The sequence below is a fragment of the Melanerpes formicivorus genome, unplaced genomic scaffold (assembly GCF_026170545.1).
Source record: "Melanerpes formicivorus ecotype bairdi unplaced genomic scaffold, bMelFor1.0.p_v2 SCAF_26, whole genome shotgun sequence".
Classification (NCBI taxonomy): Eukaryota; Metazoa; Chordata; class Aves; order Piciformes; family Picidae; genus Melanerpes; species Melanerpes formicivorus.
In genome coordinates this window covers 12,488,934-12,516,808 of record NW_027142378.1, presented here as the reverse complement: position 1 = coordinate 12,516,808, position 27,875 = coordinate 12,488,934, and the positions used below count along the sequence as shown (strand labels likewise).

The following is a 27,875-nucleotide window of genomic DNA, read 5'->3' as shown; positions in this document are numbered from 1 at the left end:
GGCAAATACACACCTCTTTAAATCATGTCCTGGCAACTGGAAGGTGCTGTAAGGAAAAAAACCAAAAAGAGAAGAGTAGTGAAATATTGCTGCTGTCAGTCAGCTAGCTGATGTGCACAGATGGAAGAAGATTGGAGTAAACAGGTGGTCTCCTCCTAGACCTCTGTGTAGGGAATGCCACGTGGATGGCTCTGCACAGAGCAAGGGAAACGTAGCTCTTCCATGTCAACATTAGGTGAGGGACAGTTGGGAGAACCTCTCCTCCCCTGGAGTTTGCTCTGGATTGCAAAACACTGTGAATTCCTGGCAGCCCTGGTGGTGGCACACTCTGGGTGCCCTGAGCCTGGCAGTGTAACCTCAAGGGAAATGCAGCTGAGTTGTGACCTGTCACTGTATAAAAGGGGGCGGGCCACTCTTGAAGTCCCAGCTCCCTTTCTGTCACGACTGCTGCTGCAGAAGCACCAATGAAAGGCAGCTGGCACGCCTCTTCCTCGTCTCTTATATAATACAGGGTTGCACAGGGTGCTGATGCAGAAACAAAGTCAGTCTTGAGGGAGACTCCTATTTCTTGTCCTATCGCTGGTGCTCCCTTGGCTGAGGGGTGTAGGGCTGCTCTTGAGGGGGTGATCTGTGGCCCTGTTGGAGTGACCTGTGGGAGGTGTGCAGGATGGCTCCCAATGAGACGAGGGATGAATTGATTTTCTTTGTGAATGGTAAGAAGGTAAGGAAGATTCCAGCTTTCTCTCCAGCTTGCTCCTGGATTGTGGTTTCATTACTTCTTTTTCCAGTCTTTTTCCTCCTCTGGAGTTTTCTAATTGCCTTGACTTTAAAATATTAAGTTGTGAGGGCTATTTATTTGCTTTTGCTCTTCTTTGACTTTACCTTGTGAATTATTCCCAGGGAGGTGGTGGAGCCACCATCACTGGAAGTGTTTTAAAAGAGCCTGGATGCGGCACATGGTGCCATGGTTTGGTTGATTAGGTGGTGTTGAATGATAGGTTGGACTCGATGATCTCTGAGGTCTTTTCCAACCTGGTCAATTCTGTATTCAAAGAGTGACACAACTACAGAATGCCCCTTTTGCATTTTAGATTTGTCAACAAGGATTTACTGCAGTTCTGACATAACTGCCCTTAAATGAAGATGCACTGACTTAAGTGCAGGCATTGCTACTAGGAGTAATGTCGGTAATTACCACAGATATGGAAAGTGTAGGCATCCATACAGAATTTGTATGCTCAAGTAAGTCGCTCTGACATTTGATTTTTCAAAGGGGACTGAAGTGAAATGTTCATTCCTTTCCCATTTAAGAAGCTAGAAAACACTTTAAAATCTGAGCCCACCACCTGATCCTCTTTCCCAGAGCAGGTGCTGGGAAGTGGCTGTCTCACAGGAGGCTTGCACATGTGGGACACCTTTGAATACTTTGTCCCAGAGCCCCCTTTGTCAGTTTGGACTACCCTTGACTCTTCAAAAGTTTTTCAAGTCAAGGCTGCCTCAGTTTTGGATTGAGTAGCAAGTTGGTTCTGTTTCTGAGCTCAGCTCAATGCTAATCTTGCCTCACCACCTCCCCCTTGCTGAGATACTCAGGCAGGGAAGTTTGTGCCAAAGGAGCTTGCAGCTGGGAAAGCTGAGGAGGAGAGTGGGTTTCATATCCACTGGGTACCGTGCAGCTGAGACTTTTTTGGACCTTCCCTGTACACTGCTCGGGTGTAAATAATAGGCAGCGCTAACTTTGGGATGGAGAATTCCTTTTTTTAACCTCCTGAGGGACTGCAGAATAATAGCTGATTAAAAAGCCCCATGCCCTGCCCTATAGACTGGCACAGGAGTACCATCAGTTTTGCTTTTGTTGATCTTTTCCTGCTAATTTATCCAAGTCTAAATGTGGATAAGACTCTTGCTTCAGTTAGGGTGTTTTACTTAGGAATTTGGATCCCAAACAGGTTTGGAATTTGAAGTTTCCAAGGTGCTAGAGCATTTGATGTCAAAGTTTTCTCAACCAATAGCTAGGTGAAGAATGAAATTTATCTGCAGTGGATTGTAAATCAGTCAAGGAACTCTTGAATGTGTTACTGACATAGAACCCAACCCTGGTTCTGAAGTTTTATGAAGAAGGATGACAATGAAAACTTTTCTGACACAGATCAGTAATGGTTCATATGTCAGCTTTAATTGACATACACAGCCTTCCATTGTTTCTAAGTGGAGGTGAAAACCTGAAGCTCCTAGTTAATCATGACTAGCTAGTTGAGTCTGGTAACTGAAATTGTGAAGCAGAGGCATAGGATGACCTGTGAGCAGCATCTGATTAATCTTTCTCCTATGATGGGCAAAGGTGGTATATGATTAACTTGTCTTCTTGCTCTGTGAAGGTTCTAGAGACTTCAAACCCTTCTTCTGAGAACCTCAATCTTTGGAGGGTGACCTGGGAGCTTTTTGCAGAAGGAGGTTGGCACAAACATCTTGGGCAATCCAGACCTTGATACAGGCCAAGAGTACAGTTTTGTTTTCTTTTTCTGCTGTGCTCTAATTAAAGAATTGCAGTTCTGGTGCCAGAGTGGCTAAGGTTCAGAACCAATATGCTACTCATAGTAGGTATGAAGAATTAATTAATAAATTTCTGTCTGTGTTTTCAGCTGGTGCTGCAGCACTGGTTGGTGCTTAGGTGTTACAGGAGCCTTGTTCTGTGTGAATCATTAGTAAAGCCCTTTCTGGAGGAGATTCTTGGCTAACACAGCCAAATGTGTAGTAGCCAAAGCAAAAGAGAATAGCCTGAGCAGCACAGAACTGGTTTGTATATGCATGTGGAGTGAGGCATGGGGGAGAAAGAGCAGCTTAGACTCTGAGCAGAGAGCAACCAGATCCTTTTGTATCTGCTGTCTGCTCTTGTGATATCCTGGAGCTGAGGAATGTGCTGTGAATGGCATTGTCCTTGGGGCATTTCAGCAGTTTTTATGGCACTGCAGTTCCTGCTTACAAAGGGCACGTCTCAGAGGTGAGCTGCTGCTTGTATGAAGGGCTTTGTCATGGTGTGATGTTGGCAGCTGTGGGCTAAAAGAAGCACACCAGGCTGGAAGTGGCTGGGAGCAACCTGCTGTAGTGTGAGGTGCCCCTGCCCATGGCAGGGGGGTTGGGACTGGATGAGCCTTGAGGTCCCATCCAACCCTGACAGCTCTGTGATTCTATGTTGAATGCAGCTAATGGTAACAACTCCTTCCACTTCTCAAGGCTATCTCAGCATCTGTCTCTGCTGGCTCATGGAACCAGCAGTGCTAGCAAAGAAGCAGGTTCCACTTGATCAGAACAGAGAGGGCTTCCTGGATTGTATGCAACCCACAGCTTTTTTTTTTTTTTTTTTCTTTTTTTTTTCTTTTTCTTTTTCTTTTTCTTTTTCTCTTTTTCTTTTTCTTTTTCTCTTTTTCTTTTTCTTTTTCTTTTTCTCTTTTTCTTTTTCTTTTTCTCTTTTTCTTTTTCTTTTTCTTTTTCTTTTTCTTTTTCTCTTTTTCTTTTTCTTTTTCTTTTTCTTTTTCTCTTTTTCTTTTTCTTTTTCTTTTTCTTTTTCTCTTTCTTTTTTCTTTTTTCTTTTTCTTTTTTCTTTTTCTTTTTCTTTTTCTTTTTCTTTTTCTTTTTCTTTTTCTTTTTCTTTTTCTTTTTCTTTTTCTTTTTCTTTTTCTTTTTCTTTTTCTTTTTCTTTTTCTTTTTCTTTTTCTTTTTCTTTTTCTCTTCCCTGTTTGGGTGTGCTGCCAAAGTGGCTTGAGTTGCACTCCCACCAAATCATAGAATCATAGAATTGTCAGGGTCGGAAGAGACCCCAAGGATCATCTAATTCCAACCCCCTTGCCATGGGCGGGGACACCTCGCACTACAGCAGGTTGCTCAGATGTGCTGATGTGCCTGTCAATATGATATTTGGTTTTAAAAAACCAAAAATACCCCAGTAACAGAGCAAGAAGGAAATATTTCCTTAATGGTGATACACAGTTAGGCTGATCCTACTCATTGAAGGCAGTGGGTAGAATTCAGTTTCCTCCTGCACAAAGACACTGAGAGAGGTGGTGGCAAGAATTGTTTTGATGGGTAAGATACTGAGATATTGAGCTGTGAATCATATTGTTCTGGGCATCAGACAAGAGAGGATGTTATCCCCACCCACGGGGTTGTAAAACATTTGAAGAACAAATCACCACAGGTGACTGCAAGAAGCCACTGGAGGAATGACATGTTGGAGAACAAAACCAGATCAATGACAGAGAACAAAAGGCAGGAACAGGGAAAAGTTCTTCTGCTGTGGCCAGCACTTTCAAGACCCATCTGGATGTGCTCCTGTGTGACTTCTGCGATTCTGTGGTCCTGCTCTGGCAGTGGGGTTGGACTCTATGACCTCCAGGTCCTGCCCAACCCCTGACATCCTGTGGTCCTGTAATCTGAATGCAAAGAAACGTCTCCTTGATCTCTGATGCGTGAGATTTGCTTTAACCCAGAACATCCTCCAAACTCTTACCCCTTATCTCCCTCTCATCCCAAGTCTCTGCAAGCCCTGAAGACACACAGCTACAGTGGAGGCGTTTGAAGTGCCTCCAGTAGGAACGGGGCATGGTGGTTTGAGCCGGGTAAGAGTGTGGTTTGTGAAGGACATGTTCTACTATGTAGTGGGAGCCACTTTCTTATAAAGTTGAGCATAGGATTGACTTTGGGGCTCAACAGATGTGTGGAGCTGAGTGGCTAAATGCTTTGCTGAATCAAAGCTGAGGCCTGTGTTTTCTTTCTAACTTCTTGAAAGGAAGCACTTGTGCCAGATGATGATTAATTTGAGCACATAGTGGAGTGCTTCTTGGATGCTTGCAAGAAAACTTCTTGAGACGTTTACTTTGATCTAAGCAAAGGATAATTCAAATAGTCTTTAACTGTCTGGAAAACTGTCCTGAAGCGTTTTCTGTGCCTGGCTATCTTAGAAGCTGCTTTGGAAGAGTTTGCAATGTCCATTGACACAGTCCTGAGAAAGAAACTCAGCTTGACAATTTCAGTATGAGTTCAGAGTTCACAGAGTCACAGAACCGTAGAATGTTGGGGGTTGGAAGTGATCTCAAAAGATCATCCAGCACAACGCCCCCTGCCAGATCAGGATCACCCAGGGCAGATCACACAGGAACATATCCAGGTGGGTTTTGAATATCTCCAGAGGAGGAGACTCCACAACCTCTCTGGGCAGCTTGCTCCAGGGCTCTGTCATCCTCACAGTAAAGAAGTTTTTTTTCTCCTGTTGAGATGGAATTTCCTGTGATTGAGTTTATGTCACTGGGTGTCACTGAAAACAGCCTGGCTCCATCCTCCTGACAGCCACCCTGCAGATATTTGTAGACTCTCAGCCTTCTCTTCTCCAGACTAATCAGCCCCAGGTCTCTTAGTCTTTCCTGGTAAGAGAGGTGCTTCAGTGTCTCAACCATCCTCATATCTCCCTGCTCAACTCTCCCAAGCAGTTCCCCATCCCTCTTCAACTGGGGAGCCCAGAGCTGTACATAATATTCCAGATGAGATCTAACTAGGGCTGAGTAGAGGGGGAGGAGGACCCCCAGTGCAGGAATGAGACATGCAAAAAATGACCAGTTGTGTTTTGCAGCAGCAGCCTTATTGGACAGCTCTAAAAACAAGGTCTCAAAGAGGAAGCATGAACCTTGCCTGTTTAAAATAACATCACGTGTGAAAGGCATAAACCAGAAGCAGTGCAGATGTTGTGAAGGTTTCTTATCAGTAAGAAAAAAAGGTCTCACCTAAATGGCCTCTCTTTCAGTTTGCCCTTCAAACTAGAAGGGATTAATTTAAGTAAACTATAACTGCTGTACTTAGGACTTGCACACTGTAAGAGCCAGAAGCTCAGGATTCCATTCTGGCACACACTGAGCTTGGAACAGTTTCTTGGTGCTCAATTAATAACAGGAAATTGAAAGACAAGCTCTGCAGCCTTCAGGAGGCGAGTGCAGAACTTTGGTTTCTGACCGTGGGGCAGAGGTTGAAGTGGAGTCTGATTTTATGTCTAATGGATAACTACTAAGAGTGTTTTTCACCGACTCACAACGTGCAGGGAAAAAAATCTCTCCTGGTTGGCATTTCCCATTGCCACATTTAGGACGGCTACTAATTGAACACTGGCTGATTTAATGCTAGCAGGGAGGGACAAGAAACTTCAAGGTAATGATAGGAGCTTGCTGGCTGTCTTGCAGCATCTGTGTTGGTCACATTAGAGTTTCCACTGTTGGCTTTTTTGGCCTCTGGAAAGTCTGTCCCTGATGCTGTTTCTGTCATCCTGCCCATAGCAGGGAGGGTTGGAACTGGGTGATCCTTGAGGTCCCTTCCAACCCTGACAATTCTATGGTTCTGTGACTACCTGCTCATTTTCTTTTATTCTAATTGTAAGAAGGGAGAAGGGGCAGAAGTGAGCTGTGAATGGTCAGTAAAGATGAGATGCAGCTTGGGAAGCTGTCAGGAGTTCAAAATTTGGATACACAAGAGAGTTCTTCCTCTGCTCAGCACTAATTCTGCTTGGTATTTATTTTCTTTTATTTTGTTTTACTTTACTGTATTTTACTTTATTTTACTTTATTTATTTTCCTTTATTTAATTTTATTTTATCTTATTTTATTGTACTTCATTTTCCTTTATTTCATTGTACTTTATTTTATTTCATTTTACTTTTTTTTTTTCATTTAATTTTCATATTTGCCTCACTGTGCTGTATCTGAAAACCCCTGACTTATGTGATGCATCTACTTTAATTTCTGCCACAATAAATTCAAGGAAATCATGGAATCACAGAATGTTCTGGGTTGGAAGGGACCTCCGAAAGTCACCTAGTCCAATCCCCTCTGCAGTCAGCAGGGACATCCTCAACTAGATCAGGCTGTGTCTGGATACGTGACCAGCATTGTTGAACCTAGCACAGGGAGTTAACCACTGGTGCCACTTCCTGCTTGGGAAAAGAATTTGCAGAAAGAGTAAACTTTCTCCTTCCAATGTGCGTTGTAAAGCACTCGGTAACAATACCTGTCCCTTCTTGCAGGTTGTGGAAAAAAATGTGGATCCAGAGACAACTCTGCTAACCTATCTCCGAAGAAAACGTATCCAGAAGAATGTCAGAAGAAACTGCAGAAGGCTTCAAATGCCTACACCATTTCAGAATTGCTTACTGTTCTGTCTGCCACTTGAGTGCTAGGCAGAGCTCAGGCACAGAGTGTAAGAGGATAGTGCCCTGCATGGTCTAGTGTCACAGAATCACAGAGTGTTAGTGGTTGGAAGGGACCTCTGGAAATCATCTTGTCCAATCTTGCTGCCAGAGCAGGATCACAGAATCATAGAATTGTTAGGGTTGGAAGGGACCTCAAGGATCATCCAGTTCCAACCCCCTGCCATGGGCAGGGACACCTCACACTACAGCAGGTTGCTCGCAGCCACATCCAGCCTGGGGTTCAAAACCTCCAGGATCACCTAGAGCTGGTCACACAGGAATGCATCCAGGCAGGTTTTGAAAGTCTGCAGAGAAGGAGACTCCACAACCTTCCTGGGCAGCCTGCTCCAGGACTCTGGCATCCTCACAGTGAAAAAGTGGTCGCAGCTGTTTATCCAAGCCTAAGCCGCAGCAAATTTTGAATAATAAACTTTAAACAAATCAAGTTTAAATAATTCATTAATACTTTAAAGAGGAAAATGCTTGGAATTACTAGAATCATAGGATAGCTTAGGTTGGAAGGGACCTTAGACATCATATGATGGAAAAAGCAATACTGAGGTGACAATAAAATTGAAGTAAATTTGTGTGTGTTCCACACAACCTGTAAAGAATTTTCGGGCCAAGACTCTCCAGCCACTGGAGCTACTTGATGTACAATAATTTGGATAGTACTGGATAGTTAATATCCAATAACTTGATGATCCTGTGGCTCATTTATCATATGACAGAGGGATGCAAACTCAAGAGGCAGGGTTGCCACCACACACCGTGAGCATGTTTACATGAGCACATGCAAGCAGTCACGTTTCACTCCTGTTGGAAACTGGTCACCACATGAGTCAGATGAGTTTCAGGAGCTGGATAGCTATTACTGTGATGCCCAGGCTGGCTCTGCCAGGTCTGGCTTGGTAGGTGATGTTATTCCCTGTTTTCTGAGTCCTGTCTGGCCAGGTGGGTGTGTATTGTGGTAGTTTTAGGCTATGCCTTTAAAATTTTTCTCAGATCTTGAACAGAAAAGTAGTAAAATGTAAACAAATCACTATTGGGTGTAAAAAGAAAATAAAGATAATTCTAAGCAGTCCCCTTGGAGAGAGATCTACCATAAGATTGGTTGTACCAAAACAATTTTTTCTTCTTGCTTCTCGGCTCTGGAGAGATACTAACTTGCTTCTGCTTGACCTTGGCTGCACTGTTTTGGTTAAGTCTAACAGCAACTTTCCCTGCCTACCCAGACCCCCTGTACAAAAGGGAGAAGATCTGTTTAAGATCTGTGAAAAATTTTAAAGGCATAGCCTTAAACTACCACAGTACCTTTGCCAAACTGTTCACATCCCTGCTGATGTACTCCTTAAAAAGAATGGTGCACGCTTATTTCACCATGCTACCATCTTCTGTCTAGACATTGTTGACCTAATTGTGGCCTTCCAGTATCTGAAGGGGGCCTACAAGAAAGCTGGGGAGGGACTTTTGAGGGTTTCAGGGAGGGATAGGACTGGGGGGGATGGAGCAAAACTAGAAATGGGGAGATTCAGATTGGATATCAGGAAGAAGTTCTTCCCCATGAGGGTGGTGAGAGACTGGCACAGGTTGCCCAGGGAGGTGGTGGAAGCCTCATCCCTGGAGGTGTTTGCAGCCAGGCTGGAGGTGGCTGTGAGCAACCTGCTGCGGTGTGAGGTGTCCCTGCCCATGGCAGGGGGGCTGGAACTGGATGGTCCTTGAGGTCTCTTCCAGCCCTGACAGCTCTATGATTGTATGACATCTGAAGTCAGTGTGGAGATATAAATCACGCTCTTTCTTCAGTATGAGGGTGGTGAGACTCTGGAACAGGCTGCCCAGGGAGGTTGTGGATGCCTTCTTCCTGGGGGTGTTCAAGGGCGGGTTGGATGAGGCCTTGAGCAACCTGGGTTGGTGGAAGGTGTCCCTGCCCACGGCTGGGAGGTTGGAGTAGGATGATCTCTGAGGTCCCTTCCAACCTGAGCCACTCTGTGACTCCTCTTTGGGGTTTCCAGCAGACCTATCACCAGCTTTACTTTGCCTGGCCGTTCCTTGGGTGGCTAAGGTTCAAGAGGGAAGATAAGTGGCATGACTTTTTTGCCCGCATTCACACCTCACCTCTAGAGCCCTTTTATGCCTGAGCTTATTAATACATGAAGCAAATAGCTTTGTAAAGAGGTAATGTAAGCTCTTCCAAACCTTCTGATCTTCTACAAAAGCATTCTGGTGAAGTTTTTTGTAGTTATCTGGTTAAGGTCAGACAAATACTTTGAGAAACGTGTTTTGTTCTGAGGCAGATTAAGACTCTGTCAAGAGAAACCTTGGATGGCATAAGAAAGCTGTATCTTTGTGGAAGCATGCATGTGGTCCTGGGAGAAATAGGCATGGTGTTTAGGCACGTGACTCAGTGGTCTCCCTTGTGTCATTTCCTTTTCTGAGTCTAATGGAAAGCGGGAATTGTTGAAGTTCAGAAATCTTTTGTTTATTCTGAGAGTCTGCTGGAATGGGGCCTTGCCTCCTTATTAGGGTTTTTGAGTCATGATCTCAAAGCTTACATGCCAGCATATGAAACTTTGCTTATGTTAAATTAAGTTATTAAGCAGAAAAAAATAACACTCAGTGCTCAGGTTTCCAGCAAGAACTTGTTGCAGAAGCGTGACTGACAGCTCTTGGAGCAGGCTTCTGCCCAAACTCTGTGTGTTTTCCTTGATTCTTGTTCTCTCAGTGGGCCTGTGTGGGACAAAACTAGGCTGTGGAGAAGGTGGATGTGGTGCTTGCACTGTGATGATATCCAAGTACGATCCCTTTCGGAAGAAAATCCTGTATCCTTTGCAATCTGAACTCTTCAGCAGAGAAATGAAGTGGAGACAGATCCAGGTTCTTGACATTTCAGAGGTGGTACTATTAAAAGAAAAATGTTCTATAATGTGTGTTTCTGCCAAAATAGGATTTTCCACGAGAACTCAGAAGCCTAACACAAGAAGGTGTTTTTCCCTACAGCATTGCACAGTGCTGCCAGGGAACTCCTTCTTCGTGCCCTGAAATATCTGCACCGACTTTAGCACTCAGATCATCTACCTTTTCCCAGCTCATCGAATCTTCCTCTTCCTCTCTTTCATTGTAATATGACTTTTTGCTGTGGTGAATCAAATGGTGATTACTGTGATAAAATCTTTATTGCTGTTCTACTACTACAATAATCAGGTTTCTGTACACCAACAGATATTAACTTTCTTTCTCTTGTAACCTTCAGAATTACTCTTATTCCCTGAGACATAAATGTTCCTCATGTTCTGTCTATAATTAATTGAGGACTGAGGGAGTGGAATCACCTGTATTTGGTCCTGGTGAGGCCACAGCCTGAGTTCTGTGTTCAGTTCTGGGCACACAGGGTGAGAAAGACATTGAGGTGTTGAAGGGTGTCCAGAGAAGAGCAATGAGGCTAGTGAGGGGTCTGGAGGACATTGTTATGAGGAGTGGTTGAGGGAGCTGGGGTTGTTCAGAAGAGAAGGCTGAGGGGAGACCTCATTACACTCTGCAACTACCTGAAAGGAGGTTGCATTGAGGATGGTGTTGGTCTCTTCTCCCAGGTAACTAGTGGTGGGACAAGAGGAAATGGGGTTTTGTTGTGCCAGAGGGAGGTTAGGTTGGATATTAGGAGAATTTCTTTCCTGAAGGTGTTGTAACAGGCTACTCAGGAAGGTGGTGGAGTCACCATCCCTGGAGGTGTTCATGAAGCGGTAGATGTAGCCCTTCAGGATATAGTTCACTGGTTGTGGTAGTTGGGTTATGGTTGGACTCAATGATCTTAAAGGTCTTCTTCAGACTTAATGATTCTATAATTCCATGATTCTATGAAAAAGGGGAATGGGGAGGGATAATGAGGCAGAGGGACAGGCCCCATTTCTGTACTGTGAGGAGTGGAAAGCTCTGAAATCTTGGATATAATTGGAATAATACTTGGGAGATACTTTAACTTGGCCTTAAACAGGGTATCTTTAGGGTCATTATTTTCTCTCGATAGAGAGAAAATAGTCTAGTCTCTAGGCTAGTCTCTATAAGAATTTTTGCAACACTGCTCTCTTTTACCTTTAGCCTGGACTTTTCCCCCATGTGTAGCTGCTAGAGATGGTTTCCTGGGTAAAAGGCCAGGAGATCTAGGCTCTCTTGTAGGTGCAAGTGGGCCAGGCCACTGTCTAACATCTTGGTGTTTGTAGCCTGCCTCTATAAATTGATTACATGGATTCTGCAGCTTAACATGCAATGAGGATGTGCGAAGTTGCTCCTTCTAGTCAAATGCTATGGTGCATACTCAATTTAAACTTCAAGAGAAGTTGAAGGGAAATTTGTCTGAGGAGGTGCTGTAGGATTTGACTTCTAACAAATCACATCTAAGTGCTCCTCTTGCATCCACTTGCTCCAGTTTCTGAATACTCTTCAGTCCTCCTGTTCCTCTCTTCATCTGTCAATCAGCCCTGCCAAATGAAATGACCTTAATTTGTTATTTTAGCCACCATACTGCCAATGCCTGCCTCTTCCCTGTCTGTGCCCTGCATCATGTAGCTGTGACTACTGTGGAAGGCATAGGAAACACAAAATCCAGGCTGCACCCAGCCCAGGTAAGCTATGAATGCTGCCAACTTGAAACCTTTGTCCATATTTTCTTCTTGAGGAAACCTGGGACCTTCATCATCATGTTAAATCTGGGAGTTTGACTTTGCAAATGAGTGGCCTTTACATGCAGGAATGGCTAAGTGACAGAATCAGTATCCTTGGTCAGTGCTGCAAGCTCTGCTATGCCCTAGCAAACTAACTGCTGGCTGGGTTGCTAATGCTTGTGTTCTAGGGCTGCATGGCTGTATTCGGTCCATGTCCTGGACCAAATCCTGGGAACTGAAAAGGCTAATGTGTTGAAAGCCTCCTTGAGGTATTTAGGACACTTCACACTGTATCAGGTTGCTCACAGCCACATCCAGCCTGGCTGCAAACACCTCCAAGGATGAGGCTTCCACCACCTCCCTGGGCAACCTGTGCCAGGCTCTCACCACCCTCATGGGGAACAACTTCTTCCTCACATCCAATCTCAATCTCCCCATTTCTAGCTTTGCTCCATCCCCCCCAGTCCTATCCCTCCCTGACACCCTCAAAAGTCCCTCCCCAGCTTTCTTGGAGCCCCCTTCAGATCCTGGAAGGCCACAATGAGGTCTCCTCAGAGCCTCTCTTCTCCAGACTGCACAACCCCAACTCTCTCAGTCTGTCCTCACAGCAGAGCAGCTCCAGAGATATTGCAGAAACAAGCACAATGATGAACCCACCTTGATACTGTGAGCTGATGGCTGTTGTTACTTTTTCTCAGGAGAGAATAGCAAAGAGCCATGGGTCTCAATGTGGCTTTTGCACTCCAGGCATTGTCATGTCCATGTACACATTGCTTCGGAACAAGCCTGAACCCAAAATGGAGGACATAGAAGATGCTTTCCAAGGTAATACTCTTAGACCTACTGAGATACAGTCTGTTCTGTTTTCATTACCTCTGTTTCACCAAATGGGATGGAGGTGCACCTTTGTTTGATGTATTTTGTTGAAGGTGGAGGTTAAGAAACTAATTGTTCCACTAGGAGAATGGCCAGGTGCTATGATATGAACAAAAACGGCCTCTGGAAACCCTCAGTGAAGCAGGGGCAAGTACCTTCAATCTTAGATCAGGATCCCACTAAGCTTAACACAGAACAAGTGGCCCATTCCTGGGGATCTTGCGTGAGCCTCCACATCTCTTTGTTTATTCATTGCTGTCACAAGATCTTGCAGAGGTGACAAAGAGCATCTAAGTGAAGGACCAAGAGAGTTGGAATGGGGCAGAATACAGCTGAAGAAATCATCTGTTGCTATTGCTGAGGTTAGAGCTGTTACCATGCTTCTGGCAGTGACTTGAGAGAAAGGCACATACAGAGTCATAGAATCATAGAATTGTCAGGGCTGGAAGGGACCTCAAGGGTCATCCAGTGCCAACCCCCCTGACACAGGCAGGGACACCTCACACTGCAGCAGGTTGCTCACAGCCGCCTCCAGCCTGGCTGCAAACACCTCCAGGGATGAGGCTTCCACCACCTCCCTGGGCAACCTGTGCCAGGCTCTCACCACCCTCCTGGGGAAGAACTTCCTAATGTCTAATCTGAATCTCTCCTCCTCTAGCTTGGATCCATTCCCCCCAGTCCTATCACTCCCTGACACCCTCAAAAGCCCCAGCTTTCTTGTAGGCCCCCTTCAGATGCTGGAAAGCCACAATAAGGTCTCCTCGGCCTCCAAGAACACAACCTCTTTGTAACTCAGAAGCGTGTACTGATTAGACTTCCACAGCTGAAGTAAATGAGTGCTGAACAAGGCAGATTTTGTTTGGTGGGTTTTGTTTCATTTTGGGGGTGTTGCTTGTGTTTTGTGGTTGTTTTGTTGCTGTTGTTGCTTTTCCCCCCTAAATTAAATTCAATTTAAAATTTCTACCAAAAGTGATGGTAGAGTTGTTGCAAGATCACTAATGGAATTTTACTTGTGCCAGGGTTTTGGGTTTTTTCCCAGTAGTTTTATCTAGATGTGACAAGCTTTGGGGAGAAACACTAAAATGTTCTCAAAGAAGAGAAGTTTGCAGCCAAATGGCACTAATTTTTTACCCTTTTCTACTCTGGCAATGCAGGAAACTTGTGTCGGTGTACAGGGTACAGACCCATTCTGGAAGGATACAGGACATTCGCTACAGTAAGTGGCTTCAAATGGTGTTTAAAACAACCTGGAAAGCTGACCGGTTTTTCCCTCTGATACTGAAGCACCTTATGAGCTGAAATGAGCAGGAAGGAACATGCTGCAACAGGTCAGCTCCAACCTGGCCATCACACTGCAGGATACTGCCTTCCATTAGCAAGGGAAACACCTACTTGCTTGCCATGTCCTGTCTCCTCTTTCAGCTTTGGATACACTAAATGGGGGGTCTGTTTCTCTCAAAAAGGCAGACAACCCTGCTTGATTTCCTTGGAATCTGCAGGTGTTTCTCAGAATGTTTTTTGTCCCTGAAAGGACTCAAATTGTTGTGGCAGAGTAGCCAATGATACTGGATGCTGTCGTGATGGGACACGGGAGGGAAAATAGCATGGTAGGCTGGATTTTCAAAGCTATAACCTAAAATCTGCAATAGAGTGTTAGTTTGGATGTTATTCACCTCTCTGGCCCTACCATGGTCATAGAATCACAGAATCATTCAGGTTGGAAAAGACCCCTGGGATCACCAAGTCCAGCCATTGACCCTACTCTACATGGTCACCCCTAAATCATAGCCCCAAGTACCACATCCAAACCACCTTCAAACACATCCAGGCTTGGGGACTCAATCATCTCCCTGGGCAGTACATTCCAATGCCTGACCACTCTTGCTGGGAAAAAATGTTTCCTGATGTTCAGTCTAAACCTCCCCAGTCATAGCTTGAGGCCATTCCCTCTTGTTCTGTCACTAATTACCTGTGAGAAGAGACAAGCACCAACCTCCACAAGGTCCTGAAAGGTAGTTATAGGAAGCAATGAGGTCTCCCCTCAGCTTCCTCTTCTTCCAACTAACCATCTCCAGCTCCTTCAGTTGCTCTTCATCAGATTTATTCTCCAGGCCCTTCCCAGCTTCCTTGCCCTCCTCTGCCCTGGCTCCAGCACCTCAATGTCTCTCTTGTGTTGGTGTATCAAAACTGGACACAATACTCGAGGTGTGGCCTCACCAGTGCAGAGTACAGGAGAACAAACACCTCCCTGGTGCATCTACTTAGAACCACCTGAGGTGGTTTGAATGCCAGTCTCTTGGAAAGCACTGCAGCTGCCTATGTCCTGGTTAGCATGGTCCACCACCACCACACATGTTCTCCTTCTGAATCTGGGAGGTACAAGAGGGAGGGGACAGGCTCTGCTCACTTGAACCCTGGGATAGGACAAGGGGCAATGGATGGAAACTCCAGCACAGGAGGTTCCACCTCAGCATGAGGAGGAACTTCTGCACTGTGAGGGTCCCAGAGCCCTGGAGCAGGCTGCCCAGAGAGGTTGTGGAGTCTCCTTCTCTGGAGCCTTTCCAGCCCCGTCTGGACGTGTTGCTGTGTGACCTGTGCTGGATTCTCTGCTCCTGCTCTGGCAAGGGGGTTGGACTTGAAGATCTCTAGAGGTCCCTTCCAACCCCTTGCACCCTGTGAGCCTGTGAGCAGTTTTATGACAGCTGTAAGCAATGTGTTACCAGGTCCTGGTACATTGAAGCAATCCATCTTTCTGTGAGAACAGACAGAAAGCTCAGTTAATTCCTCACTATTATCTTTCCCAAATTTTGCAGACAAATGAGGTAACTTAATAAGCATCCCAATAAATTGTACAATTGGAACTTCTTGGGATATCTGAAGGGGGAAAAAATGTTCGTCACATTTCACGTACCAAGTAAGGTAAAAACAGTGGAAGGATAAAAACAAGGAGTTAAGGCATAAACTAATGTGAGTATAAAATGAATTTAGGGAAGAGAGAATATCATGAAATTCTTTGCCAGGAAATTCCAGTAGATTCCTGTGGATCCTCTGTTAGGAAGCATCCAGTGTTGCATAGAATACTCCAGCAACTAAGAGTGCCTGGAGTTCTTTTGTCAAAGTACTTTATTAATGAAACAATGTTAATGCAAATTTCTGGAATCAGGAGATTGATAAAAGGTATGGGGGGGAGGGAGGGGGAAATATATCCTGTAAATGTTGGAATGTTCCAGTTTTGAGTAGAATAACAGAAGTGTGCATCCTTCTGCTTCAGAATGGCGGTTGCTGTGGAGGAAAAGCCAATGGTCCAGGCTGCTGCATGAATGGAATGGGAGACAGTGTGGTAAGGTGCCTCTGAAATACTAAGTTTTTCCCTCTGTTTCTGATGTTTTTAAGTCTTAGTGCTTTTAACTTAGCTGCATTCGTGCAACACCAATTAGACTAATTTGTATTTTCTGCTGGTCTTGCATCTGAAAAGGTTCTTTGATGTAATTTAACATGCCAATGTGAAAGAGATGTCATTTTTGATTGGCAGAAACCTGTTAGTGTGTTCAGGGTTCAGGTTTTTGACCAACACACATTAGGATCAGAAAAATATGTCTGAAGCACCTGGAATGCTGAATCAGGTGGCATCTTTTTTACTGTCTGTCATTCTTTACTCTGTGAAACAGTAATAGGTATTTGACTGGAAAAAGGAAGGAGTTAAGGAAGGAGGTAGGGTTCTGTATGGATAACCTTCTTCTCTGCTTTGCATTTTCTCTGTCATAGACAATGTTGTCCTCCAGCTTGTTCAATTCCTCTGAGTTCCAGCCATTGGACCCTACACAGGAGCCAATTTTCCCACCAGAGTTAATGGTAAGTTCATGAAAAAAACCACCCTCAATGTCATTCAGTTGTCCACTGGTTTCATTGTTCTGCATGGGGGTTGAGTTATTCTGTGTCTCTGCCCTATGGAAACGACAGTGCAAAAGGTGGCTGTTGAGAAAAGAAGATGCATGGGCGTTAATTCTTCCCTGTTCGATAAAAGGGAAGGCTTCTAAGCCAGAGTGGCCTAAAAGACATGCAGTTCTTGTCCCAGCTGGCTGGTTTTCCACTGTCTCTCATCATACATGCCTGCCCTTGGGTTGCCTTCCATTCTGCTCACTGCCTATCCAGGGGTGGGGCAGTTGCTGACATCTATACTTCAATTTACTTCTTATACATTGAGTACACCCAAGTCTGAGCTATTTGCCCTGTGCCTCCCTGACAGTGTAGGAATAGGAGTAGGAGCTCTGGGATGTAGCTGAATATATGTTTCAACCAGATGACTTCCCAAAAGCACCAGCTTTTCTCCACTCAGTGTAGCAGGAGTAGAAGTTGGCTGGCTCACACTAACATCAAAAATCAGGTGAGATTAGTTTCTCTCAGGGGCAGTTTTTCACCTAAGCAAATGTGCCCAAGCCAGGAATCTAGACCAGCATATGGCACGTGCAAAGGCAAAGTAAGGCTGGTGATTGTTCTGCTGGAAACCCCAAAGAGGAGTCACAAAATGGCGCAGGTTGGAAGGGACCTCAGAGATCATCCTACTCCAACCTCCCAGCTGTGGGCAGGGACACCTTCCACCAACCCAGGTTGCTCAAGGCCTCATCCAACCCGCCCTTGAACACCCCCAGGAAGAAGGCATCCACAACCTCCCTGGGCAGCCTGTTCCAGAGTCTCACCACCCTCATACTGAAGAAGGAGTGTGATTTATATCTCCACACTGACATCAGATGTCATAGAATCATAGAGCTGTCAGGGCTGGAAGGGACCTCAAGGACCATCCAGTTCCAACCCCCCTGCCATGGGCAGGGACACCTCACACCGCAGCAGGTTGCTCACAGCCACCTCCAGCCTGGCTGCAAACACCTCCAGGGATGAGGCTTCCACCACCTCCCTGGGCAACCTGTGCCAGGCTCTCACCACCTGCATGGGGAACAACTTCTTCCTGATATCCAATCTGAATCTCCCCATTTCTAGTTTTGCTCCATCCCCCTGAGTCCTATCCCTCCCTGACACCCTCAAAAGTCCCTCCCCAGCTTTCTTGGAACCCCCTGCAGATCCTGGAAGGCCACAATTAGGTCTCCTCAGAGCCTTCTCTTTTCCAGACTGCACCACCCCAACTCCCTCAGTCTGTCCTCATAGCAGAGCAGCTCCAGCCCTCTGCTCACCCTCATGGCCATTCTCTGGACACCTTCCAGCACCTCCAGATCCTTCCTGTAATAGGAGCTCCACAACTGGAGGTGTTTAAGGCCAGGCTGGATGCGGCTGTGAGCAACCCGCTGTAGTGTGAGGTGTCCCTGCCCACGGCAGTGGGGTTTGAACTACGTCATCCTTGAGGTCCCTTCCAACCCTAACAATTCTATGATTCTATGTGGTGCTTGGGGATATGGTTTAGGGGTGAACCTTGTAGAGTCTCAGTTGGACTTGGTGATCCCGAGAGTCTTTTCTAACCTGAATGTTTCTGTGATTCTATGAAAATAGCTGAAGCCACAAGTATAGGCCAGAATTTTGGTCAGCTGGAACTTGCTGTTGGGGGTCTTGCTAGGGAGATGTGGCAGCAGGATGCACCTGGCACACATCAGGAGGGGAAGACTTTTGTCAGCGTGACAAAGACTCTTGTCCCTTGTAGGAAAAGGATGGGGAACAGCTAACTGCCAACAACATTGTGGATATCACAGCCACCCTGTCAGTAGTTTGCCTGAGATGGAGCCTGGCCTGGCACAAGCCTGGGGTTGCATGTGAGCAGAAGCTGCTGGCTCGTGCAGGGTCTGAGCTCTCCCTGAATTCCCTTTTGCAGATGCAGAGCCAGGCACAGCAGAAGCAGCTGTGCTTCAAAGGTGAGCGCGTGATGTGGATCCAGCCCACGACTCTCAAGGAACTGGTTGCTCTCAAATCCCAGCACCCCAATGCCAAGCTGGTTGTGGGGAACACAGAAGTGGGTAAGAGAAAGGAAGAGCTGACTCATGCTAAGAGCAGCTGGAAAAGCTTTCCATGGAGTATTTAGTGAGAACAATGCAAAAGTAAACCTTCTTGATGGCACTGCCCTTGTGTAGCTGTTTAACCCTCAAGACTGTGCTCGGAACAAATTTCCTTCTCAAGTAGATTCATCTCAGGGTGAATGTTTTTCCTTGTCCTTTGCTGTGTGGGGTAAAAAAAAAACCAAACAAAAAACAAAGATCATCTAGACCTTTGAGCTTTTCTGCTATTTTAGTGGACTTTTGAGAAGAGGGCAGGGAGCAGCACAGAGTAAAATGTCCTGACAATCGAATAAATTCAGTTGTCAAACCTGCATTTAGAAAGACTTCTTCAGTGAGTAAACTCCCAAGACATAAATTCTGACTGATTTCCTCCCCCCAAATTATATACTTATGCAAACACAGGTGCTGAAGAAGAGAATTCAGATGTGCTTAGTCATTCTGTTATCCTGGGCAATTGGTTCAGGAGCCAAGCCCCCAAGCTTTGTGTGGATCATTCCGTTCATTGTTCTTTCCCGAGGGATTATGTGTGGTAGCCAGGTTCCACAAGTACTAGCCACAGTGTGTTTAACGTTATTGTAAGCCTAGAAAAGAGTGTCTAAAGCTTCCCTGTGAGGATTCTGGTGTTAGTGGAAAACAGCTGTTTGATATCTCTGGGACCTTTTTTAATCTATGTAAGAGAATGAACTGACTCTGCTCCACCTGACCTGCTGCCACTTCAGTGAGAAATAGGGAACTTGGGCTCTCTGTCACCTGTGTGCAACTGAAGGAGTCTTACTTTTCCTTAAGGTATTGAGATGAGGTTAAAGAATATGTTGTATCCGGTGATAATAGCACCAGCGTGGATCCCTGAGATGAATGCTGTGCAGCAAACTGAAACAGGTGAGCAAAAAGAGGCAGAATGCCTCTGGAGTGAGTGAGGATTCCATGGACAAGAAAGAAGATATGAAGGAAACCTCCCAACTGAAAACTGATTTCTGTATGCATGCATGCCCCTCTCATCCAGGGAACTCAGTGAATGATACAAAAAAAATAATCATGGAATAACAGAATTATTTTGGTTGGAAAAGACCTCTAAGATCAAGTCCAACCATCAGCCTAACACCACCATGGCCGTTAAACCATGTCCCCAAAGTGTCATGTCCACATTCTATCACCTGATATTAGAGAGAAGAGCCCAACACCTGCCTCATTCCAACCTCCTTTCAGGGGAGCTGTAGAGAGCAAGGAGGTCTCCCCTCAGCCTCCTCCTCCCCAGACTAAGCAACCCCAGTTCCCTCATCTGCTTCTCACCAGCCCTGTTCTCCAGACCCTTCCCCAGCTTTGTTGCCCTTCTCTGGACCTGCTCCAGCCCCTCAATGTCCTTCTTGGAGTGAGGGGCCCAAAACTCACCAGTGCTGAGTACAGGGGCCCAATCCCTTCCTGGTGCTGCTGGCTACACCACTGTGGATCCAGGCCAGGATGCTGTTGGCCTTCTTGGCCACCTGAGCACATTGCTGGCTCAGGTTCAGCCAGCTTTCAACCAGCACCCCCAGATCCTTTTCCACCAGGCAACTTTCCAGCCACTCTACCCTAAGCCTGAGAATTAAAGAGGGTTGTCATTAGAAGGTAAACATTTAATCTGTTTTGTGCATGATGTTGTATGTGATTTAACTGGGTTAATAATGGGTTTCAAAGGGCAATCTTTTCTTTCTTTCTTTTTTTTTTTTTAATATAGAAATATTTTTTAATTATTAACTGGGGGAAATATGCTGGATTTTGACAGCCTAAAGTGACTAAATGAAATACTGCATTTATCCTCAGTGTGGGAACAAGTCAACCTTATAAATAGTTAGAAGTAATTAGGACAAGGGAGTGCATATGGCCCAATGCCTGGTAGCACATTTAAGGTGTGGAAACTGGAGAGGAGTTTCCAAAGGACTTCTCAAATGATAAACTAATACCTGTAGGAGGGCAATATTATCCCTAATGCTCAGAGGCAAAAGGGCAGTGTGGCTACTGTCATGCAACCTACAAGAAAGCTGAGGAGGGACCTTTTAGGGTGTAAGGTAATGATAGGACTAGGGGGAATGGAGCAAAACTAGAAGTGGGGAGATTGAGATTGGATGTGAGGAAGAAGTTCTTCCCCAGCAGGATGGTGAGAGACTGGCACAGGTTGCCCAGGGAGGTGGTGGAAGCCTCATGCCTGGAGGTTTTGAAGGCCAGGCTGGATGTGGCTGTGAGCAACCTGCTGCAGTGTGAGGTGTCCCTGCCCATCGCAGGGGGGTTGGAACTGCATGATCTTTGGTGTCCCTTTCAACCCTAACAATTCACTGATTCTATGTGAGAAACACTAGTCTCATGAGCTATGGTGCAAAGGGGAATTTTGATCTGAGGTTTTGATATTTACATGCAGTGCATGCAAAATAGTCTGGTGTGACTTGAATGTCTTCTCTAAACCCAGCTCTCCGTGACACCTAAGTTTTGTAGATAGTCAGAACTGTTCTCCTGTACCCTGACATTTGGGGGGAACAACCACTCTTTTCACTTTTTTTTTTTACAGGGGTTGCCTTTGGTGCTGCCTGTACCCTGAGCTCAGTAGAGGAGGTGCTGAAAAAAGTCATAGTAGAGCTTCCTCCTTACAGAACAGAGGTGTTCCAGGCTGTCCTCGAGCAGCTGCGGTGGTTTGCAGGGCCCCAGATCAGGAATGTTGCTGTAAGTGACTTGGGAGCGTCAAGGGCTGGAGTTTAAAGGTCAGTTTGCAGGAGCTGGCCTGCCTCATTCAGCTGTTGGTGTGCTTGTGCTTCTCACATAAGAACATTTGCAAACCTAGGTAAAGAAGCTAGAACACAGAAATAAACCCCAGGAACTCACAGCAACAGGGATCTCAGCTTCTGTACGTGCTACACTGGTATCAGGGATTTAGCAAGCAAGGGAAACGTGGCAGTTGTCCAGGTCCTCCACCGCTGTTATCAGGATACGTGGGGGAAACTGCAGCTAAGATTTCTCTAATTTAACAGAAATTGATTTAGAGTAGTGGACAAACTTGCGAGAGGTAGGTTTTGACAGCACAGCTAGTGTTAATGCACCACATCTGGCAAATTTTCCTCTGGTTTCAAAGGGAATGAGGAGATGGGTTCAGTATCTTCAAACCATGTTTACTGGAAGTAAAACCATCCATCAAGCACATGAATCAACCTGCCAAGCACAAGACTTTATTCCACAAGATGCTGTGCCCTACGTTAGCATTGCAGCCAAAAAAACTTTGGGGTCCTGAATGTTACTGAAATGTTGCTCTGTGCTTTCATGGATCTTCCCTTAATTGCAGCTACAGTGATTGAATTTTGGCATTGTTGAGCACACATGATTTGAGTATAAGATAATTCTGATGCATTATCCAATGACTGTTCTTAAACCTGCTCCAGCCAAATGCTGGGATTGACAGGGACAGCAGCTGGTTTTGTAGGGGTTATGCTTTCCCACTTCATCCAACACCTAGAACTGCTGAGTGAGCAAACAGGATTTATCAAAGCAAACTCATGGAGAGATAACCTCTAGTGTACGGAGTAATGCAGGATTACAAGATGCTAGGGCTGCGTCTTCAGGAGGTTTATTGTTTTTTTCTGATGCCTGTGTTATCCCTCCAGGCTCTTGGTGGCAACATAATGACAGCAAGCCCAATTTCTGACTTAAATCCTGTGTTAATGGCAAGTGGAAGCAAACTGACTCTGGCATCAAATGGTAAGTTACATTTCCCTGTGGTGAGGAGAGTAGTGGGGGTAGTCAGCAGTCTTCTGCTGTGGACTGCTAAGTCACCCCAGAGCTTGAAAGTGGAAGTTAGCACTGTGTAAAACAGGATTAGTCAGAGTCCTCAGGGGTTTTGTCCTTTTTGTGGGAGGAGTCACAAGGCCATGCCTAAGGATGGCTTCCTAAAGAGTTTCTAACTTCATTGCCAGAATGAGCCTCTGGTACTCTGTATGTGCTCAAAGACACATCCTTGTGATGAGCTGGTTGAAGTTATCTGTTCATGAGAAATATACAGGGCTGAAACTGTTTCTGTCACTATCACATGGGGATCCTTGTGCAATTCTCAGATAATGATTGAAAGTTGTGGTTTGCTTTTTTTAACTTTGAAGAAAGGCAAATGTCTCAGTCTGTGTTTTGCTCTTAGGAAGGTTTTTGTTTTAAACAGGGTCCTCGAAGAAAGTGGGCTGTGCCCACGGTGATCAGTGCCTCTCTCTTGTACTGGTTTGTGTGGAGGAGAGGGGACAGAAGGAATTACATTGGAGTGTTCGAAATTGGTTCACCTGGAGGTTCAGCTTTAATTGGATAAAGAAGGAGGGAGGTCTCTCTGATTAGTTCCTGAACAAATAGAATTTTGTGTGTAGGCAGAGGCTCTCTTATATTACATAAGGACCAAGTAAATCTGAAACAATCCTTCCTGATTTGGTGAAAGAAGGTGGGAGAAATGAAAACTGAGAGCAAATCAAGTGTGACTTGTGTAGATTAAAGGCTCTTTCACACATACTATTGCCATTCTTCATTTAAGTTACTCACATCTCCTTGCTCTACAGAGGGCAAAAGAACCATTACAATGGACGAGAAGTTTTTCACTGGCTACAGAAAGACAATAGTTAAGCCTGAAGAAATACTTCTCTCTGTTGAAATCCCCTACAGCAAGAAGGTAAGCTTGGAGGGAAAGACTTCAAAGTCTGTGGAGCTAAAATGCTGCTGTTTCAGTGTTAGTTTCAATGTTAAGCACTTTTTCTCCTTGGAGACTGACCTCCAATAGCTTCTGTAATCCCAAGAAGTCCAGGAAGTGAGTACATTACATGGAGAAAACCTAGCAACACACACTTTTTGACAAGCAAGGGGAGCTGGGCTCTCTGATGAAGTCCAGCAAGCCCAAGAGCTTTTCCTAGTGCAAGCAATACAAATTTTACTTTATTGTCTGGAGCTTTTTCAGTGCATTCAGTAAGGATGAAAGGTGTCAAAGTGATGTTCCCAGAAGAGTCAGCAGCAAAAATGCTAGCAGTTCTTGAAGTGAAGGTTACCAAGGTTCCTGCTTCATTTCTTTGAATTGAAGGGAGGTGGGAGGGGGGGAGTGGGGGAAAGTCTGTATGGGTAAGAAAGAAGTTTAGTTTCTGCATCCTTGCCTCGCAAGACTGAAAGCACAGGGACTGATTTTTAGGGCTTTTGGCAATGTGGACTTGAAACTTCAAATGAAGCTGCAAAGCTTCCTTCAGATGGAGCGATGAACACTTCCCTTCCACAGCAGCATGAATCACAGACATGAGGTATAACTCCTTCTTCCCTTTAGGGCTGAGAACAGCAAAATGTTGTTTTATGTCTGTGAAGGTTGTTTCTTAGGGATTGAGGTTACAAGTTGAAAGATGCAAGGATTCACAGTGTAGGGTACTGATGGAGGGGGTCCAGAGGAGGGCCACAAAGATTCCTGGGGGGCTGGAGCACCTCTGCTTCAAGAACAGGCTGAGAAACATGCTTGAGGTAGTGAATGGGCAACTCCATATTCCTCCTTCCACATGACAGTATCACAGGGCAAACAAACAGATGTGTATCCTCAGGTCATATGCTGCTCACTGATCTGAAAAACTAAAGCAACTTTTGAACTCTCTGCTTCATGGTTTCTTGGCTGAACTTTGTTCGCAAACATGAAGTCAGGAAGACTAAAATTCTTCAGTGGAGCATTGAAGGTGGCAAAATTGTCTTTAACTGTGACTTCCGCACAACTGGAAGCAGGGCCTGTGCTAGCACACAGCTAGACTGGTGGTTTGGAACACAGGATCAGAGGATGTTAGGGGTTGGAAGGGACCCAAAGAGATCATCGTCGAGTCCAACCCCCTGACAGAGCAGGAGCATGGAATCCAGCACAGGGCACACAGGAGCACATCCAGATGGGGTTGGAAAGGCTCCAGAGAAGGAGACTCCACAATCTCTCTGAGCAGCCTGCTCCAGGGCTCTGGGACCCTCACAGTGAGTTATAGTTGCTGATGCTTTTCAAAGATTTTCCTCATTCTTTAGAGAACAGCAGAGGATTCAAGGGAGCTACTGAGCACTGTATTTGCAGTAACAGATTGAAATTGTCTTATTTAATTAGTCTGCTCTATTCTAGAACTGAAAGATATTTGTTATTGCAGGTCTTTCAGAGTTCAAAGACTTCTGAAGGAAAGGGGATTAGGATGTGATCTTTAACCCATTAGGCTTCCAGCTTAGCAGCCTGGGAAAAAGAAAGAGTTGCTAAGGAAATGTAAACTTGTTTATGTACTAACAAAATCTGTCCTGATTCTTCTTCTCAAGATATAGACAAAATGTGACAGCTATGAGCAGATATCTGTCAAAGATATTTCCCACGTGGTTCTAGGCTGATTTGATCTGATACATTGGAATTAATTCTTGGATCATGTGGAAACACCCAGCCCTACCTGAACATGTCCTGCTTGGCCTTGCGAGATCAATCAGTTAGGTGCAGCTCTCTGGGATAGAATCATGGAATGGTCCAGGCTGAAAGGGACCTCCAAAGGTCACCCAACCTCCCCGCAGTCAGCAGGGACATCTCCAACTAGATCAGGTTGCTCAGAGCCCTGTTGAGCCTCACCTTGAATATCTCCAGGGATGGATCCTGAACCACCTCCCTGGGCAACCTGTGCCAGTGTTCCACCACCCTCATGGTGCAGAACTTGTTGTTAACATCCAATCTAAATCTGCTCTTCTCTAGTTTGAAGCCATTGTTCCTCGTCCTGTCACTGCAGGCCTTTGGAAACTGTCTCTCTGCATCTTTCCTGTAACCCCTTCAGGTACTGGCAGGCTCCTATTAGGTCTCCCCAGAGCCTTTTCTTCTCCAGGCTGATCACCCCCAGCTCCCTCAGCTTGTCCTTGTAGCAGAGCTGCTCCAACCCCCGATCACTTTTTGTGGCCTTCCTCTGGACCCTCTCCATCTGGTCCTTGTCCTTCCTGTATTGAGGGCTGCAGACCTGTACACAGTACACACCACATCCACACTGAGAGAGATTAACAGCTTGTTCCTGTTTATACTCCAGGGCATGCCAAGCCAAAGAACACAGCAATGTTTTCCTGTCTTCCAGGGTGAATACTTCTCAGCTTTCAAGCAGGCTTCCCGTCGGGAGGATGACATTGCCATTGTGACATGTGGGATGAGAGTCCTGTTCCAGGATGGCACCAGCCGAGTGGAAGAGATAAAACTAAGCTATGGAGGCATGGCTCCTACAACCATCCTGGCACTGAAAACCTGTAAAGACCTCACTGGCAGGTAGGAATTAATCTGTGACAGAAAGGCTATCTGGTGGAGCAGTGCCCTTGTACTGGTGACTGTCCTTTTGTACTCAGCTCTGGTGAGGCCACAGCTTGGGTGCTGTGTTCAGTTTTGAGCACCTCAGTACAAGAGAGATATTGAGGTGCTGGAGCTAGGGCAGAGGAGGAAGCTGGGAAGGGCCTGGAGAATAAATCTGATGAAGAGCAACTGAAGGAGCTGGGGATGGTCAGTGTGAAACAGAGGAGGCTGAGGGGAGACCTCATTGCTGTCTACAGCTACCTGAAAGGAGTTTGTGGAGAGGCTGCTGCTGGTCTCTTCTCCCAGGTGATTAGTGACAGAACAAGAGGGAATGGCCTCAAGCTGGGACTGGGGAGGTTTAGTCTGGACATTAGGAAGATTTTTCCCAGCAGGAGTGGTCAGGGACTGGAATGTGCTGCCTAGGGAGGTGGTGGAGTCCCCAAGCCTGGATGTGTTCAAAAGTGGTTTGGATGTGGTGCTTGGGGCTATGGTGTGGAGGTGAGCCTTGCAGAGTAGGGCTCTGGGTTGGACTTGGTGATTCTGAGGGTCTTTTCCAACCTGAATGTTTCTGTGACTCTGTGACATGAGCACAAGATGAGAGCACAGCTAATACAGACTATAAACAGAGACAGAGAGCTTGCGAGGCTGCTGTGTCAGCAGAATTGGTCTGCCCTGGTGATATTTAGTGCTGATCACAGGCTCTGCATCCCCTTGGCTCCCTTGCAGAGACTGGAACGAGAAGCTGCTGCAGGATGCGTGCCGCTCACTGGCAGGTGAGATGGAGCTCTCTCCTTCTGCCCCCGGCGGGATGGTGGAGTTCCGACGCACTCTCACCCTCAGCTTCTTCTTCAAGTTCTACCTGACAGTCCTCCAGAAACTCAGCAAGAGCCATAGTAGCACTGTGAGTGCTGCTAGGGGAGACAGATTTGGGGAAGAAGGGGCCTGGGTGTGCTGTCTTGTTTGGGAAGGCGTGGAGAGGGTTTGGATTCAAGCAAAGTGTTGCAATAGCTCCCAGAGCTGCTCTGCTCCTTACCTGTAAGGCAGTGGTGGTGGTGGTGAATCTTCCCTCTTGCTGCCTCATGGCATTCCCACCATGCTGTGGAAGGATGCTGATCTGTGGGTTCAGCAGGAGGGTTCCTGGACTTCTTCTCTCCCTTGCATTATGACTACTTCAGTGAGTCTGTGGCTATTTTTTGCACAGAGCCTGAGCCCCGATTCCCTTTTAACCAGTCAAAGATGCATTATCTGACTGGAGAATGGAGGGATATCCTGGGCTACTGGGGAATGTGAGTAAGGGACTAGCAGGGAAGATGACTGTTCTTTAACATGTTTCTGGCAGAAAAATCTGTGTGAGCCCATGCCCTTGAACTACCTCAGTGCTACAGAGCTGTTTCACAAAGATCCCATTGCAAATGCCCAGCTCTTCCAAGTAAGTAGCAGTGCCTGCATGACATGGACCCAGGCTTTTCTGTGTCTCAGACTGCGCTTATCCTCTTATCTGTCTCAGCAGGAGCAGCATGTGAACTTACATAATGCCATTGATAAGGCTTCTCCCTGGCTCTCAGTCCCTTCCTTGCTTTAGGATACAATGTTGTCCCCTGCCATTGCTCAAAATTGTTCCTGATGTGCACAGCTTCATAAAAATTGTGCTGGGCAGCACTTCCTTCCTGCAGCCAGCTCCATACCCAAACTGAAATTGCCCTTCTCCTTTCCCCAGTCACAGCTTGCTTCTCTTTGCATTTCTCAGCCTTCAGATTTGGGATGTATCTTCGTCTTTATTTCTCCATTGGTGTCCCATTCTCTTCTGCTTTGAGAGTAGAAGCTAGGTTCTGAACTGGAAC

General features: G+C 45.9%; 1 protein-coding gene across 3 annotated transcripts in view; it reads left to right on the top strand.

Moving 5' to 3' along the window:
* The first annotated feature begins 504 nt into the window (after nt 1-504).
* The window catches only part of XDH (xanthine dehydrogenase), a 53,668-nt gene continuing 26,297 nt past the window's right edge, over nt 505-27,875 (top strand). Inside the window, exons 1-16 of one of the 3 annotated variants that reach the window (XM_068153723.1) lie at nt 505-713; nt 7,058-7,115; nt 9,945-10,041; nt 11,730-11,838; nt 12,625-12,702; nt 13,908-13,969; nt 16,025-16,093; nt 16,519-16,605; nt 18,569-18,710; nt 19,536-19,628; nt 21,289-21,440; nt 22,373-22,466; nt 23,300-23,409; nt 25,829-26,013; nt 26,761-26,935; nt 27,374-27,463. In XM_068153723.1, the coding sequence (XP_068009824.1) occupies nt 668-713; nt 7,058-7,115; nt 9,945-10,041; nt 11,730-11,838; nt 12,625-12,702; nt 13,908-13,969; nt 16,025-16,093; nt 16,519-16,605; nt 18,569-18,710; nt 19,536-19,628; nt 21,289-21,440; nt 22,373-22,466; nt 23,300-23,409; nt 25,829-26,013; nt 26,761-26,935; nt 27,374-27,463 (1,647 nt within the window). In that variant the 5' untranslated portion in view covers nt 505-667. Of the gene's footprint in view, nt 722-7,057; nt 7,116-9,944; nt 10,042-11,729; nt 11,839-12,575; nt 12,703-13,907; nt 13,970-16,024; nt 16,094-16,518; nt 16,606-18,568; nt 18,711-19,535; nt 19,629-21,288; nt 21,441-22,372; nt 22,467-23,299; nt 23,410-25,828; nt 26,014-26,760; nt 26,936-27,373; nt 27,464-27,875 lie in introns of all 3 variants that reach the window. The other 2 variants (XM_068153722.1, XM_068153720.1) reach the window with 2 other exon arrangements.